The sequence below is a fragment of the Antennarius striatus genome, chromosome 4 (genome assembly GCF_040054535.1).
Source record: "Antennarius striatus isolate MH-2024 chromosome 4, ASM4005453v1, whole genome shotgun sequence".
Lineage (NCBI taxonomy): Eukaryota > Metazoa > Chordata > Actinopteri > Lophiiformes > Antennariidae > Antennarius > Antennarius striatus.
The window spans coordinates 25,849,418-25,865,940 of NC_090779.1; the positions used below are offsets into that span (position 1 = coordinate 25,849,418).

The 16,523-nt window shown below is 51.6% G+C and overlaps 3 protein-coding genes across 3 annotated transcripts; 1 reads left to right on the forward strand and 2 right to left on the reverse strand.

The window, feature by feature from the left end:
• Nucleotides 1-451: 451 nt before the first annotated feature.
• tes (testis derived transcript (3 LIM domains)) lies at nucleotides 452-8,049 on the reverse strand. Its single transcript, XM_068313790.1, has 7 exons — nucleotides 7,852-8,049; nucleotides 6,251-6,336; nucleotides 5,081-5,579; nucleotides 4,608-5,006; nucleotides 3,649-3,864; nucleotides 3,413-3,571; nucleotides 452-1,209 (listed from the first exon to the last, which is right to left on the reverse strand). Exons 1-7 carry the CDS (start codon nucleotides 7,876-7,878, stop codon nucleotides 1,021-1,023), a joined length of 1,575 nt encoding a protein of 524 aa, XP_068169891.1. The 5' UTR covers nucleotides 7,879-8,049; the 3' UTR covers nucleotides 452-1,020.
• Nucleotides 8,050-10,008: 1,959 nt separating this feature from the next.
• On the forward strand, nucleotides 10,009-13,382 carry cpa5 (carboxypeptidase A5). The gene is made up of 11 exons (XM_068312489.1): nucleotides 10,009-10,074; nucleotides 10,410-10,491; nucleotides 10,567-10,701; nucleotides 10,772-10,882; nucleotides 11,011-11,112; nucleotides 11,198-11,299; nucleotides 11,373-11,483; nucleotides 11,614-11,704; nucleotides 12,293-12,492; nucleotides 12,568-12,652; nucleotides 12,884-13,382. The coding sequence occupies exons 1-11, from the start codon at nucleotides 10,013-10,015 to the stop codon at nucleotides 13,069-13,071; spliced, it is 1,269 nt and encodes a 422-aa protein (XP_068168590.1). The 5' UTR covers nucleotides 10,009-10,012; the 3' UTR covers nucleotides 13,072-13,382.
• Nucleotides 13,383-13,572: 190 nt separating this feature from the next.
• Nucleotides 13,573-16,294, reverse strand: cep41 (centrosomal protein 41). Its single transcript, XM_068312488.1, has 11 exons — nucleotides 16,214-16,294; nucleotides 15,779-15,842; nucleotides 15,632-15,679; nucleotides 15,464-15,525; nucleotides 15,207-15,273; nucleotides 14,892-15,036; nucleotides 14,525-14,679; nucleotides 14,375-14,442; nucleotides 14,184-14,298; nucleotides 13,906-14,109; nucleotides 13,573-13,785 (listed from the first exon to the last, which is right to left on the reverse strand). Exons 1-11 carry the CDS (start codon nucleotides 16,244-16,246, stop codon nucleotides 13,661-13,663), a joined length of 1,086 nt encoding a protein of 361 aa, XP_068168589.1. The 5' UTR covers nucleotides 16,247-16,294; the 3' UTR covers nucleotides 13,573-13,660.
• Between the last annotated feature and the right edge of the window lie 229 nt (nucleotides 16,295-16,523).

Below are 16,523 nucleotides of genomic sequence, written 5' to 3' on the forward strand. Positions count from 1 at the left end.
GTGCCCTTGAGCACAGAAACCACAAGCTGCTCCAGCGTCTGCTAACAAACCCTCCCACGATTCATCTGTGCTCCCAAGTGTCCTCTCTGACCCATCGAGGAGAAAGACCAGACGCTCTGGTGGATGTCGACACACACACACACACACACACACACACACACACACACACCTCCAGGCTCATGTTGATGGGTGTCATCAGAACAGCGACTCGCTCACTGGTTCTGGCAGCGTTCTGCTTCAAAGAGGGGAAATAGCAGCGCGGCGATGGGCCGCATGCCATTTCAGACAATAGGGCCCTCAGAGATGGAGCTTCCTCTCATTGTGAACCGTTTCCACCGGTGGATGAAAACACACCAGCCCACAGAGCTGGTTTTTCCATCATGGCCGGCCGGCTGCAGTGTTCCCATCGGCGTGACGGCCGGTACGTCACCGGAGAAGGAAACGCAGAACGTTCTGTAAAGTTCTGTTTATTGTTCAAAAAGGAAAATTCATTACGCAGACGGCAAAAATAGACCACAAACGTTTTCCAGTGTCGTTCCTGAAGCGATCCTCAGCCGCTGAGGCCGACCCCCCAGCGACCTGAAGTCCTCCTCAGAATGAACCTCTGAGATGAACCTCCAGACCTGCAGTCTGTCCAGTCTGTAATCCTTACCATATACCAGTGTATACCAACATACACTGGTTGATACAGGTGTACACTGGTGCATGCTGGTGTATCATGGAGTATACTGGTGTATACTGAAGTATGCAGTTATATACTGAAGTAAACTGGTTTATACTGGTAAATACTGGTACACACTGGTGCATACTGATCTTTACTGGTGCATACTGTACTCGTCCTTATGTAGGAAGCTGCAGCAGGTGGTGACATCAGTGTTTGGGGGTTAATAAAGACAATGATCTGAGGGGCAGGAAGAACTGCCCTGAAGGCTGAATGAAGCAGAGAGGAGCTGATTGATGATACCTGATCGGTTCTGATCAGGCCGCTAGTAATCAAAGGTGTCCACAGCTGGGGGCCATCTAGGTCATGGCCTTCTTGCACTCCACTGAGCAGAAGAGTCTGCCCTGCACCACCATGAAGCGCTGGCCAATCAGGGCCTTGCGGCAGGCGGCGCACCTGAAGCAGTCCTCGCTGGCATGCCAGTGGTGCTCGCCGTAGGAAACCCTCTGGACCTCGGGCTCCAGCGCCGTCTGGCAGCTCACGCAGCTCTGAGACGAGAGAGGAAACACGTTTAGCACACGGCGGCTTCGCTGAGTTAGCGTTACGGCCCCCGGTGGGGGGGGGGGGGGGGGGCTAACGATGCAACAACACAGATGTTCAGCTCAGTTGTGGACACCTGAGCCCAACAGAACCGGTTCTGGGTCTGATGGATCAGCGGGGTAAACACACGCTGGGCGGTTCACATTCTCCAGCCTGGGTGGCCGGCTTCCTTCTCCAGCTTCTATCGCGTTCACTGAGAGGTCTATTGTTCTGGGGGCAGGAGACCCCCTGACACCCCACCCACAGACACTGAGTCCAGTTCCAGGACGGAGTCGGGCTGGGACGCTTGAACCAGATTCGCTGGACAGAAATGGACAAATCTGCATTCCCAGAGTCCTGAGGGTGTCTGTCACTCCCAAAGGGACACTCCCACCTCACCAGGTGACCCAAAGCTGGGGGGCAAATCCTGGATATCAGTGTTAGAACCACAGACCTCCTGTCCAGTCAGTCGGGTTCTGAACCGCCCCAGAACATCCAGTAAACAGTCTAAGGGCAACCCGCCAAGCCCCCCCATCAGAGCAGGACCTCCCATTCACGGACTGGGGGTGGTACGTGACCCGTGTTCTCGTTTGCGTGCGTTCTTTCATCTTTCACACACGATCATCAGACAGAGTGTCTCTGGGACGTAAACTTTAAATACACTTCCATTTAACAAAAATATTCACAAGTTTTCCATTTCTTCACTTAAATTTTGAACCCGGAAATCACCGTTATGTTCTGATCTCACCTGAGACTCACCTGTGTGATTCACCTGTGTGATTCACCTGTGTGATTCACCTGTGTGATTCACCTGTGTGATTCTGTCTGATTAAAATCAACCAAACAGCAACACGAGGTCTGAGACAGGAGCTAGACTACGGTCCTGTTGGGTTTGTCTGTCTGTTAACCGCTCTGACATGTCTGCTGATGGGATTAACAGATAGACTGATAAAGACTGATTGATTGATTATTGCCATGCTTTCGAAAAAGATGCAAAAGTGATAATGAGTGTTATCCTGGAAAAAAATCAGAAGTTAACGAAGAACAGAGACAGGTATTACTACAGGTATTACGACAGGTAATTCTACAGGTATTACTGCAGGTATTACTACAGGTACTACTACAGGTATTACTGCAGGTATTACTGCAGGTATTACTACAGATATTACTACAGATATTACTACAGGTATTACTACAGGTATTACTGCAGGTATTACTGCAGGTATTACTACATGTATTACTACAGGTATTACTACAGGTATTACTGCAGGTATTACTGCAGGTATTACTACAGGTATTACTACAGGTATTACTACATTTATTACTACAGGTATTACTACAGGTATTACTACAGGTGTTACTACAGATGTTACTACAGATGTTACTTCAGATGTTACTACAGGTATTACTACAGATATTACTACAGATATTACTACAGGTATTACTACAGGTATTACTGCAGGTATTACTACAGGTATTACTACAGATATTACTACAGATATTACTACAGGTATTACTACAGGTATTACTGCAGGTATTACTGTAGGTATTACTACAGGTATTACTACAGGTATTACTACAGGTATTACTACAGGTATTACTGCAGGTATTACTGCAGGTATTACTACAGGTATTACTACAGGTATTACTACATTTATTACTACAGGTATTACTACAGGTGTTACTACAGGTGTTACTACAGATGTTACTACAGATGTTACTTCAGATGTTACTACAGGTATTACTACAGATATTACTACATGTGTGTGAAGGTTCTTGGTTCACTGTCCACAGGAGAAAATATGAATTAAAGGAAAAGAAAACTACTGAGTGAAAAGTAAAGTAAAAAAAACAAAACTGCATTACATCTTTATTTCTAAAACTTTTTTTAAATGAGGTTTTAACATTTTAATGAAACTAATGTATAATTTTACTCTTTTTCCTTTTTACCTGTACAGTTACGATGTAAATAAAAACTTTAAATTAACAGTGTGTTTAGTTTTTATATTGTACTACTGTTTAAACTCCATCCTTGCGTCTCTTCTACCGTATGTTCCGTTATTGTTTTTGGGATGCATAAACGTCGTGTTGGGATGAACACATTTATTATTATTTACTTTCTGGTGGTAACATGAAGTCTGCGTGACCCCGCCCCCACACTGAAGGCCCTACCTTGGCGTAGTTCCTCATATAGCAGGGCTTGCAGACGGGCTTGTCGTCCTCCATCACGTAGGTCTCCCCGGCGAGGACGGCGTCGCAGTCGAAGCAGCAGAAGTGCTTCAGGTGCCAGTTCTGGCCCTCAGCCTGGGTGTACTCGTTACAGAAGATCAGCTGAGGAGAGAAAGGGGGCGTGAAGATCCCTCACAGCGACACCTTCAGACACAAACCCCCCCCGGCCCCGGCGGCACCTCGTCGCAGCCCCCGCAGCGCGGCTTCTCGCTGTCGCCGTAGTGACGGCCGCAGTAGAGCCGGCCCTTCTTCCAGAAGTAGATCATGTCCACCAGCAGCTCGCAGCAGGTGCAGCACACGAAGCAGGCCGGGTGCCACAGCTTGTCGTAGCCGGCCCGCTCCGCGTACACCGCCGGCTCGCCCGCCGCCATCGGCTGCTGGCAGTGATGGCACGCCTGGAAGAGGAAGCGACAGGGAGGGTGGTTACCGGGACGACGGAGAAGCAGGAAGGCATGAAGATGAAGGCCCGAGCGATGACGCACGCCTCCCGGGTTTCCACCGAGCCCGTGTCAAACGTCACATGACTCTGTGAAGTGGTTTCTGTGGCGGTGGGGGCGGTCCGCTGGAGGTTCTTCTCCTGCTTCTTGTTTGGAGCTCAAACCTTCTTCACTTGTGAGTCAGAGGAACCAGGAATAAATCACCAGACGCCACTAAATGGATGCACATGTGGGGCTCAAAAAACTAGATCCTCACTCGGGACTCGGCACCCAATCAATCTGCAGCCGTGTTGTGGTCTGACGGCGCCCCCTTGTGTTCAGTCTGTGCAGATTAGCTTCAGTCGACATGAGTTTCAGGTTAAACAAGGCAGTCAGAGACGACATCCTGTGACATCTTCACATCTTTGTGCCTCTGGCTTCCTGAACATGTTGCTTTTTGTTTTGTGATTATATCTCATCAGGTCTCAGAGATATGTACCTAAAAATGTCTAAAAGTGAAAATTTGACCTTGACCTAGTTTTGGCAAGGTCATCATCTCATTTCCATCCCCTGTGCTGCCTGAGTCATGTGCTTTTGTTTCATCTTTCTATCTAGAACGGTTGTGAAGATATTTGTGGGATGTAATTAACTTCCTGTCCAATGAAACAGACTTCCTGTCTCCACATCGACTCATCCAATCAGAGGACAGAACAGTTACTTACATAGTTCTGCAGCGCCTGCTGAGCTCTGGGGCCCCCCAGGGCCCCAGCAGTGGTGGTGGTCCCCACAGCACCTCCTGGTCTAGCTGCACCTCTGCTGCCCCCGGCTCCAGCCCCAGATGCCCCCAGGGCCTGGACGCCGTCGCCCGGCTGCCCCCCCGCCTGGACCAGCGGCATGTCCTCCGGCAGCAGCACGTCCCCCACCCCCAGCGCCTCGCTCTTACACTTGCGGACGTACTGCTGCATCTGCTTGACCTCGGCGGGGGTCAGCTCGTGGCACCTGGAGGGGTCCTGGTCGTGTTCGGGCAGCTGGCGGGCCATCTGCTGCCGGCGGTAGGCCGCGCCCTCCGTGCCCGCGATTGGCCGCTTCTCCGGGGGGAGCAGCTCGATGTAACGCATCGCCTGGAAGAAGAACCGTCTGAGTGAAACCAGCGCTCCATCGCCCCAGTCCCATTGGTTCTGGTTCTGTTACCTACCACATGCTGATTGGCTACTGGGGGGGCCCACTCGTAGGTGACGGATCTCATTGGTGCATCTTTGGGGACCGGCACCGCGCTGGTGGAGGTGACGCTGACGGCGAGCGGGACTTTAGTCGCCTTGACAGGAGTGACGCTAGCTGGAGCTAACGGAACCGGGGGCGGGGCTGGTACTGGAGGCGGGGCCAGAACCGGACCCCTGCTGGGTGGGGGGCGTGAACCTGCATCAGCACCGGCCGGCGGCACAGAACCAGCCCCTGTAGAGAAGGGAACCACAGTGGAAGCAGCGCTGGGGGGGACAATTTGCGCCGTGGCGGGGGTGGGTAGGGTGACGGTCATCATGTTGCCCCGGTAACTGGGGACGCCGTCCTTCTTCAGCTTGGCGATGAGCCCCGTGTACTTGGTGTCCTCGAACAGACGCCCCACCTTCTTGTTCTCCTCCGAGTTCATCTGGACGTTGTGTTCCGTCAGCCCACACTTACAGTTACGGCAGATCTTCCTGCAGGCGGAGGGATACGTCAGTGAAACCGCATCTCGTTCTTTACCATGTGTTGGCGGAGGGATACGTCAGTGAGACCGGATCTCGTTCTTTACCATGTGTTGGCGGATGGATACATCAGTGAGACCGGATCTCGTTCTTTACCACGTGTTGGCGGATGGATACAACATCAGTGAGACAGGATCTCGGATTAAAGACGTAACTCGCGTGTTCTTGTGACTTTTGTGTTTCTTTTCATTCTTTAAGTAACTCATACATAATTATACTTTTTTAATATTATATTCTATAATTTAGGGGATTTGGAACTATTTTAAAATGTCAGAACAAATTATTTTATGCATTATAAAAGTTTGACTTCGGAGCTCAGTCCCAGAATGGATCAAACTCGAATTCCTGATGAACGCGTGACTTTAAACTGTGTTTTTATGTTTCTTCCTGATGCCCCTGAAGCTAGCGCTGGCGCTAACACATCAGGTGTGTGTCGTCACACGCCTCAGAGTGTTTCATGAGTGTGTGACGTGTCTGGACAGATCAGCTGCTGGAAACTTTCTCCTACATGTGTTTGTGACTCTCCTGAGGAACCAGGTTCACCGTGTCACCCTCACGTCTTCCTTCTGAACACAGAAGGTGAACGTGTCTGAGTCCCCCTGCTGGACGGAGGCGGTACTGACCTCCAGAAGTGCAGCTCGAAGCCTTCACACTTGTCTTTACATCTCAGGCAGGAAGCGCCGGCGCCAAACTCGTGACCGAGGGTCATCTGGAAACAGAGCAGAGGTGAGCAGCTGAAACCACATCCGACCATCCGACCATCCGACCAACCGACCGCCCTGCAGCGGGAGCGTAGCCCTACGAGACAATTCAAAGTTCACGTCAACATTTCGAGACGCTTTCCGTGACCTCAGATGAATTCTAGCGATTAACACGCCGTTCTTATGCACACCAACACTTCCCAGAATGCTCAGCGTGAGACCACATGACTGTGGGCTGGAGCCGTCCAGGAGGTGGCGCCGATGTGCTGCTGGCCTCTGAACATCTGTTCATGATGGTCTGCTTCAGTGTCACACACCACGCTCCCGTCCTCAAGCCGTTAGCCCAGTTTATGACCATATATGGTCGGCTGTTCGTCGCCGCCGCCGGGACTCCCCCACCACCACCACAAACCCCCCCCCCCCCCCCCCGCCAGGGATGCTTTTGATCCAACAGACACCCACGTCTGAGGAATGCAGGAGTGAAGCCAGTTTTTACCGTCATCTGTCCTACAGGCTGAAGGAATCGACCCACAATGCATCTGGAAACAGTTCGGCTCACCAGGAGTCATGTGACCAAAGAGTAGACACCAACACTATTGGATGACATCATCGGCGTTCGCTAATGTCTGATGGGTAAATATTTACGTGACGCCTGGCGAGCGCCGTCTGCCATCTTGGCTGGAGGTCACGCCTCTCTGGAACACAGCGTCATGACTCAGCACCTCCTGAACCATGAGTCAGCGTCCGCTGGAGGCCACGCCGTCGTTTCGCCCAGCAGAAGGTCAGTTCCTTTAATCGGGAGGCGGTCCCACCGACACAGCATCCTTCCCACAATGCATCTGGGTGGCGTGATGGATTCGATTAGAAACAGCAGGACAGCGGTTCTCCGCCCTCGGACCTTCATCCACGGGTCGTTAAACCAGCCAGGAGGAGCTGAAGGCATGCGGCCCATCCGTCCATCGGGCCGCATGCCAAACGATAACCCTGGTCTGACGTGGTTCTGTCTGATCCAATCAGAGATCCTCTGATCTGAGGTCACATGACTCACAAGTCACGTCTCACCCTGACTCCATCCATCAGACGTCACGTCCTCCGGCTGAACCAATCAGAAACGAGTGACACAAACATGGATTTCAGACAAACCAGGAAGTGTTCGCGTGACGTCACAGCTTCGCCACATCTTGTATTGTTTTACTGAAACGCTTCAGTAGTCTCTGACGTAATGTCTGACTGGTTCTGAAACTCCATTAACCCCTTGTTACCCTACTGGTTCTGAAGCTAACAAGCTAACGGCTAACATCGTTAGCTAGAGAACAAACAACTTATTGTCAACAGGCTGTAACTGAAAGTTCGCTAGTTTTCTGTATTATTAAATTCTGATTTTAGGAAAGCAGGAAAAACATCGTTTTTAAGACCTAAAACGACGGACAGGAACTTTATAAAGTTGCTCGGAGCTCCGGAACGTGTCTCCACCTGCTCCGCTCCGGCACACCTTCTCAGGGCGTTCCCTGAGCACCGCTTACCTTCTTCACTTCTTTCTCTATCTCCATTTCGGGGACTTTTCCCGGGGTCTTTGACTCGGTTCGGACAGGGAGAACAGGTGAGCTGAAGCTGAACCAGCTGTCAGAGCCAGAACTTCTAGAAGACGCCCCAGAGAAGCGGTACGGCAGTCCGGGTCCGGTCAGCGTCGCCTCCGAGGAGCCGCTCAGCGTCGATGGGAAGTTAGCGCAGATCAACTACAAAGCTTCCGGTATTGGCCTTCAAAATAAAATCCTTTACCTTAAGTACGGTGGTAAATGAATCAAAACAAAGCAGATAATAAAAATAATCAGAATTTGTTGGAGAAACAAAAACTACACGTGTCCTGTATTTGACTGGTGTTGGGCATAACACGCATTGAATTGATCTTGGACATATATTTATCGTTTATTACCTTTTATTGTGAAATCAAGTCTCCTTTCATCACGGAAACATGTTTAGTATTTCTCGGTCTTGACTCCGAAGGTTCCGTTGCCTTTTCATTGATTTTTCAGGGCTGTCATTCCCCTACGAAATATTGTCATATTAACCAATGGTAATTAAGAAGGCGGGTCATATACCCAAGGACAACCAATCAGAGAACACTGGAGGAACTTCCTGTCATAACAAAGGACCGTTAATATCGTCGATCCAACCTGCTGTAGCGCTCATTCTGAATTTGTTTTTCATTCAAACAGTTCAATTTTAATTTCCTATTTGATCATGTTAAAGTGTTAAAAGGTTAAAATATTATAATGTTAATATGTTGAAGTTTTAAATCACAAAATCACAGACATACTAGTAGTAGTAGTCAATTCATGGAAAATACTTTGTACACACACACACACACACACACACACACACACACACACACACACACACACACACACACACACACACAGTATTACGTTGTTGACAGGAAACGGGGAATGCAGCCACTTCCGGTGCGCTCAGAGTCACACCCTGTCATGTCAGATCCTTGTTGTCTCTCATGAACACAAAACATACAATCATGTTCTTCCGGTTTCTGGCCTCAAACTTTTCATTAAACTGTGTGTGTGTGTGTGTGTGTGTGTGTGTGTGTGTGTGTGTGTGTGTGTGTGTGTGTGTGTGTGTGTGTGTGTGTGTGTGTGTGTGTGTGTGTTTGTGTGTGTGTGTGTGTGTGTTTGTGCGTGCGCGCGGGCGTCTGTTTTAAGGAAGTGAGTCAGAGTCAGTCTGCAGTCATGACTCACAAAAATACTTGTAAAGAGAGGCTGTGTGTTGGTTACTGTTCATCATTCATCCATCATCCATCCATCCATCCATCATCCATCAATCCATTCATCCATCCATCATCCATCAATCCATTCATCCATCCATCCATCCATCCATCCATCCATCATTCATCCATCATCCATCCATCCATCATCCATCCATCATCCATCCATCCATCATCCATCCATCCAATTGGATGTTTACATTTGTTTCCACATTTAGTCCATAAACTATTTTTAATAACCTCCTGGTAAATAATCAAACTCATCTTTATTCTGTTTATTTTTTATTTCTGGTTCAGTATTAATCTGATTTATTAATCAAATCGATTTGATTAATAAACATGTATTAATCTAATTTATTATTGATTGGTTCTGTATTCATCTGATTTATTATTCACCCGACCCGTCCTTGAATGGGAAGCTTTGTGTTCCACAAACAGCTGATAAAGGTGTTGCAGAGGAAAAGTAAAGCTGATTTTGGGAAAACACCTGCTGTTTGGGGAATTATCTCCCACCTGGATTAAATCCTGAGCTCCTATTGGCCCAGCCGGGGCTTGGCTGATGTTCTCCCTCCAGCGGTGAAATGTCAGGTTTGTGTTGGATTTATTGAGCTCTAGCCGTTAAAGTCAGACTTTAATAAACCTCAGATCACTACATTCAGGTTCTGTTAATCCCAGGTTACCTGTTGAAGGATGAGTTGTGGGATTAAAACCCGTCTGCATCTCAGGTGTGCACATGCAATAACGGAACAGTCCTGACGTCACGCCGAACGGACGCGCGCGCGGGTCGGTATCTCGGTGTGAACGGGACCACCTGTGGACACGCCTCACCTTAAGCAAGTTTCGATCACGTGACCCGGCGCAGGGGCACATATAAACCCGCGCGCGCCCGCCCCCGTCCACTGATCGTCATGAGGGGGTTGATCGCGTTCACGCTGCTCGTGGCCGTTTTCGGCAGGGAGACGTTCGAGGGGTGAGTGGGTCTGTTGGGGGGGTGGGGATCCGGTACCGGACCGGTGCGGCAGAAAGTTTGGAATGACTTTAATTCTCTGGATGGATCAGAAACAGGAAGTCCCCTTTCATAATTAAAGCATCTGCTTTGGTTTGTGTTGAGACTGAAGCTCAGTGGAGTTTATCTCCTCCAGTTCCCATCATGCAAAGCGTTTTGATCAGATTCTGTTTTATTGTCTGTCTTTGAATCACGTCTGGACGTGACGATCCGATAGAACCCCCCAGCTGTTACCCAAGATGCAGTTTCTGCTGCATCTTGGGTAACAGGAAGTGAGGGCTGTGCTTCTCTGGTTGCAGACATCAGGTGCTGCGTATCGTGGGACGGGATGAGGCTCAGCTGTCTGTGGTCAGAGCGCTGGGGGGGGCGGAGGAGCTGCAGGTAAGTCCCCACGGAGTCTCTGTTTAAACGTGTGCAAAATGGGACGCGGCCTCATTCCCCTCTGCTTCCTCCCAGCTGGACTTCTGGACGGACGTGACCCAGGTGGGGTCTCCAGTGGACGTCAGGGTCCCCCCCCGCAGCCTGCAGGTGGTGAAGGATCACCTGGAGAGTCACGGCATCCAGTTCTCCGTCATGATCCGGGACCTGCAGGTGTGAACGGCACGGCCTCTGACCCCACGACCCCCCGGTGCGAGGTGTGATCGGTGTCGTTGTCCTGCAGGCGCTGGTGGAGGAGGAGCAGGAGGAGATGGACGCCGCCGCCGCCACTCGTTTCACCGAGGCGAGAAACACAGACGAGTTCGACTACACCACGTACCACACCCTCAGTGAGGTGAGAACACACACACACACACACACACACACACACACACACACACACACACACACACACACACACACACACACACACACACACACACACACACACACACACTAAAGCTCAGGCTGTTCTGGGCTCAGATCTACAGGTTCCAGGACCAGCTGGTGGCTGAGAACCCCAAACTGGTCTCCAAGCTGACGATTGGCCAGAGCTATGAGCGCCGGGACTTGAACGTCCTGAAGGTCCCTGAACGCCTCACGTCAGACATGTTCACGTGTTCATCAGAGCGCCGCTGACACGCCGTCACTCATCCGTTCTGTTCCTCAGTTCAGCACCGGGGGAACGGGCCGCCCCGCCATCTGGATCGACACCGGCATCCACTCCAGGGAGTGGGTCACCCAGGCCAGCGGCGTCTGGTTCGCCAAGAAGGTCTGGGGTGCTTCTGGGTTCAGACCCGCCCACATTGGTGACATCACTAACATGGAGGTTCTGTTTGGAGCAGATCGTGACCGACTACGGTCGTGACCCCGCCCTCACCGCCATCCTGGACAACATGGACATCTACCTGGAGACGGTGACCAACCCTGACGGCTACGCCTACACCCACAGCGCCGTGAGTGTCGCCGAGGTTTCCACGGCAACGGCAACATCAGGGTTCATCGTCTGTCCCTGTGGCCGTCGTTAAATCATCACTTCCTGCGTAAACAGGAAGTGAAAACATGACGTCATGCTGATTCTTTCAGAACCGGATGTGGCGTAAAACCAGGAAGCCCAACCCCGGGTCCCGCTGCGCGGGGGTCGACCCCAACAGGAACTGGGACGCTGGTTTTGGAGGTAAAGTGTGTGTATGTCCAAACACACACACACCCACCATCCTCAGTTTCTGCTCTGGGGCTGGTTATGAGTCCCTCCACCAGGGGGCGCTCCAGTAACATAAAAACAAAACACCTCCAGCCTGCAGAGGGTTTCATGACCCCCCGCATCAGATAAATATTTCTGGAGACATTCACAATGAGTTTTACTGTTTCCTGCTCTTTTTCCAAACCACATGTGTCAAACTGAAGGCCCGGGGGCCCAAATGTGGCCCTCCACATCATTTACTGTGGCCCACGAGAGCATAAAAGATCAGAGTGTCTAAAATCTTCTTCTTTCAGCTTTTCCCTTCAGGGTCTCCACAGCCAATCAGTGTCCTCCATCTACCCCTGTTGTCTGCATCCTCTCCTCTCACACCAACTACCTTCATTTAGTTACATTTATTAGTTACATTAAGGAGTAGTTACATTTAGTTACATTACATTTAGTTACATTACATTTAGTTACATTTATTAGTGACATCTGGTCCTTTGAGGACAAGATGCGGATGTGTATGTCCCTCAGTGAATATGACTTTGACCCCCGCGCTGTGAACCCTATGGTGTCCAGGACCCGGTGCCAGCGGGAACCCCTGCTCAGAGACCTACCGGGGCCCCGGGGCCCACTCTGAGTCTGAGGTCCGGTCCATCGTGGACTTTGTGAAGCGACACGGGAACTTCAAGGCGTTTGTCTCCATCCACTCGTACTCCCAGATGCTGCTGTACCCCTACGGCTACACCCGCACCCCCGCCAAGGACCAGGCCGAGCTGGTAAGCCCCGCCCCCGCTGTCGACTTCCCGTCTGACTTCCTGTCTCACCTGATGACGCCCCCCCTCCCCCCACAGCACAGCCTGGCGAAGAAGGCGGTGTCTGCCCTGAGCTCGCTGTACGGGACCAGCTACCGATACGGCAGCATCATCAACACCATCTGTAAGTGGCCCCGCCCACCAGGAAGTGACCTCACAGACACTCAGAGGAGCCGATCAGGGTTTATTGATCACCTGTAAGGTGTATGGCGACACACACACACACACACACACACACACACACACATCAAGCAGCAGGTGAAAACAGAACACGCACTAGTGTGTGTGTGTGTGTGTGTGTGTGTGCGTGGATCAGAACCGGGGTGTGTCCTAATGACTGACTGTACCCCCACAGACCAGGCCAGCGGGGGCACCATCGACTGGACCTACAACCAGGGCATCAAGTACTCCTACACCTTCGAGCTGAGGGACACCGGTCGCCACGGCTTCCTGCTGCCGGCCAATCAGATCGTCCCCACGGCCCAGGAGACGTGGCTGGCGCTGATGGCCATCATGGACCACACCCACAAGAACCCTTACTGAGGGGGGCGGAGCCCCACGGGGGGCGGAGCGCCACGGTCAGGATCCCCATGGCAACAAAAAACTGTCCAATAAATGAGCTGAGAAACCTGGTGTCACTTCCTCAATGACTTCATGTTCACTGTGGGTGAGGGGTCGCTGTGGGGTCACTGAGGGGTCGCCGTGGGGTCGCTGTGATGAGCAGCGATCCAGATGCGGGCGTTATCCAGGAAATACTGACTCAGTTCAACTCCAGAGGACTGGAGAGAACAGACAAGCAGCTAAACCAACGGTTCTGATTGGTTCTCATGGTTTCCGATGGGTTCTGATTGGTTCTGAGAGAAGAACCCTTTAACCCTTTAAAGCGGGTCTGGATGAAGGTTCAGGAGTGGTTCCTAGTCAGTTTAAATACTGGACGGACGTCTAGAGCGAGTCTGGACACACACACACACACATATATACACACACACTCATACAAATATATATACATACACACACACACACACACACACACACACACACTAACGCATACACACTACCCTTTATGGTCAGCTTCTTTAAATTAGTGAGGCCTTGACCGTGTGGACGGGGGGGTCTGGGGTGGGGGGGTCTCTTATTTCCAGGGCCTGCAGCTCTGGACGCGGCGCCCCCCCCCCGATGAGCAGGAACTCAGGCGGCTCTGAGCGCCCGACGCTTTGGACCGACCGCTGCTGGACGACATGCTGCTGGACACGCGACCTGCAGGGGACACGCAAAAACACCACATGACACATGTGACACGCGTGAGGCGATGACAGGGGCGTCCTCCAGGGGCCGTTCTGACCGCCGCCCCCCCCCGCTGACGCCACGTGGACTCACTGCTGGCGCTGCTGGGGGTGTAGACCTCCTCCAGCTGCTCCTGGATCTTGTTCAGCTCGTCCGGCGTGAACCTGCACCTCCTCTCCGCCGCCACCGGGGGCGCCGAGCTCCGCCTCCTCCGTGACGCCCCTGGAGACAGGCAGGAGGGGGGGAGGGAGCCCGTGGTCAGCCCCTCCGGGAACTTCTGGGCCACCACCTTCAGACCTGGAGGCAGAGGGTTTCATGTCAGAGTGGACACCCAGCAGGGGGGGTTAGGGTTAGGGTGGGGGGGTCCCCACCTCCAGACAGCAGGAACAGGTTCTCGAACCCCCGCTGACACATGGACGTGGCCACCTGGATGGCCATCCTCTCGTCCTCGTCGTACACCACGATGATTTTCCCTGCAGCGTTTTTCTGCAGGTGGGGGTTAAGGTCGATCCGGGTGGGGGTCTGGGTGGGGAACAAACAGGAAGTGACCTCTGAAGGATACGTATTGCAGGATCTCCTTGGTGTAGGGGTTCATGGTTCGGGCCAGCATGGTGATGGGGAAGCTGGAGGCTGTGGGCAGAGGGGGGGTGAGGTGGGGGGGTCAGAACCGAACACAGACCGGTTGTCATGACCGCACACTGGCGCCCCCTACCGCTGATGATATGGCAGCACTCATACTGGTCCCGGTCCCGGACGTCCAGCAGCAGGTAGGGGCAGTCGGGGTAGGGCGTGTCCCCCGGGTCCGGGCCCCTCGTCGTCTCCTGGGGGGGCCGCTGGAGGTTCAGTTCCCCGACGCCGGTGACGAGGCTGGGGGAGAGACGAGAGGCTGTTTGCACCTCTCCTCTACCTGTGTAGACCTGTGCGGCGGTGCGTTCACACGCCACCTGTGCGGCGGTGCGTTCACACGCCACCTGTGCGGCGGTGCGTTCACACGCCACCTGTGTGGCGGTGCGTTCACACGCCACCTGTGCGGCGGTGCGTTCACACGCCACCTGTGCGGCGGTGCGTTCACACGCTACCTGTGCAGTGTCGACCTGGCGGAGCGGCAGCTCTCCCGGGACTCGGCTGCCTCCTGAGGATCTGCAGGAAGCGGCGCCGGTGCTGACGTGTTGCTGCGTTCAGAGACCGACTCCAGGTCTCCTTCACACGCCACCGACACGCCGTCTGCACCAGAGAGGGACAGAGAGAAACTCTCCAGAACCTGAGCTACAACAACTATGTGAGCGATCACAGATACATTCCTTTAAAGAGCTGACGATTGATTTGAAATGAAGCTGCCAATCCATTGCATTGGTAAATATTCAACATAATATTCCCCTTGGCCGTTCCGTTACCTGCGGGGTCGACTGATTCTCCATCAATAGTCTCATTCAGGCCTGAAACAGACGTTACCTGTAGAATCTGGTGAGAAACACACACTTTAAATGATTGCACGAAAAGGCAAAGATTTCAAAAGTTCAAAGTGAATCCTGGAGTCGGTAATGGAATGTAAGAGCACGACTTTAGTGGATCAGGATTATTGCTGCGTTTGTCGAGTCGCCTCTAAACATAAAGAGAACAGCAGACATAAGAAACTCACATCAGTACTCACCAGTTGTGCAAATGTTGTGACCTTTAACCGCTTGAAGATTTCATCTTTTCTGTACCTGTAGTCTTGAAAATGGAAAATAAAGACCAACAAAACAATAATTTAATCCGTGAACAGGAGGAAGGATTCTGCTGAGTCTGGAGGGCTTGAAGCAAAAAATCCAACACTCACTTTTTTTAATGTCCTCCATTTTCTCCATGTACTTTGTGATGCTGCATCCTGTTGAATGAACAGAGAAGAGCATCGGTCAGGTTACGGAGGTGCTTTTCTACAGGTGTAACGAGCACATCTGTCACGTGACGTGGAGGTCACGTGTACCTGTGTCCAGCTTCGTCTTCACGTGTTCATACTTTGCGTTTCTCGGTGTCCATTTCGTCATGTACTGGGGAGACAACCGTTAGCGTCAGTCAGCTGCACACAGCACAGGCTAACAGGCTAGCCCGGCTAGCCTCCTATTGGGGTCTGTTAATCAGGAGCTAGCAGCTAACGCAGCTAACGCAGCTAACGCTGCTAACGCTGTGAGGCTTCACGCGAGTTGATTCGGTATCGTTAACGGACCGGTGACACTGCTAACGGCTAGCTGTTAGCTACAGTTTGCTAACACTTACAGACAGTCGGTAGTTTTTTCCCCGACCCGACCTGCCCTAACAGTTTGTGACGTTATCGATTAAAAAATAATAAGAATTAAAGAAAATATCGATAACTCAATTTGAGCATTTGGAGAGTAAATTAATGAAATAAACTATTATTTACCTCCGCGCTGCCGATGCCCCGATACAGCGACATCTTTTACCCCGAATCCAAACATTACCGTTCAGTCCTAATGAGCTGAACGCTGATTTGTCACAAATGTTCATCGACCAATCAGAGAGGCGGACACTGGGGAGCTTCTCCTACAGCGATTGGCTTGCTAGTTGCTTAGCAGCGGAAGACGCTACAACGGCTGGGGTGTGTTACATTTAAGGACAACATGGTAAACAGGAACTTTTAAAATAATAACGTTACAAAGTGGTGTTAGAGTAAAATTCAAGGTTGCGTGTGTGTCTGTGTGTATGCATTTTTA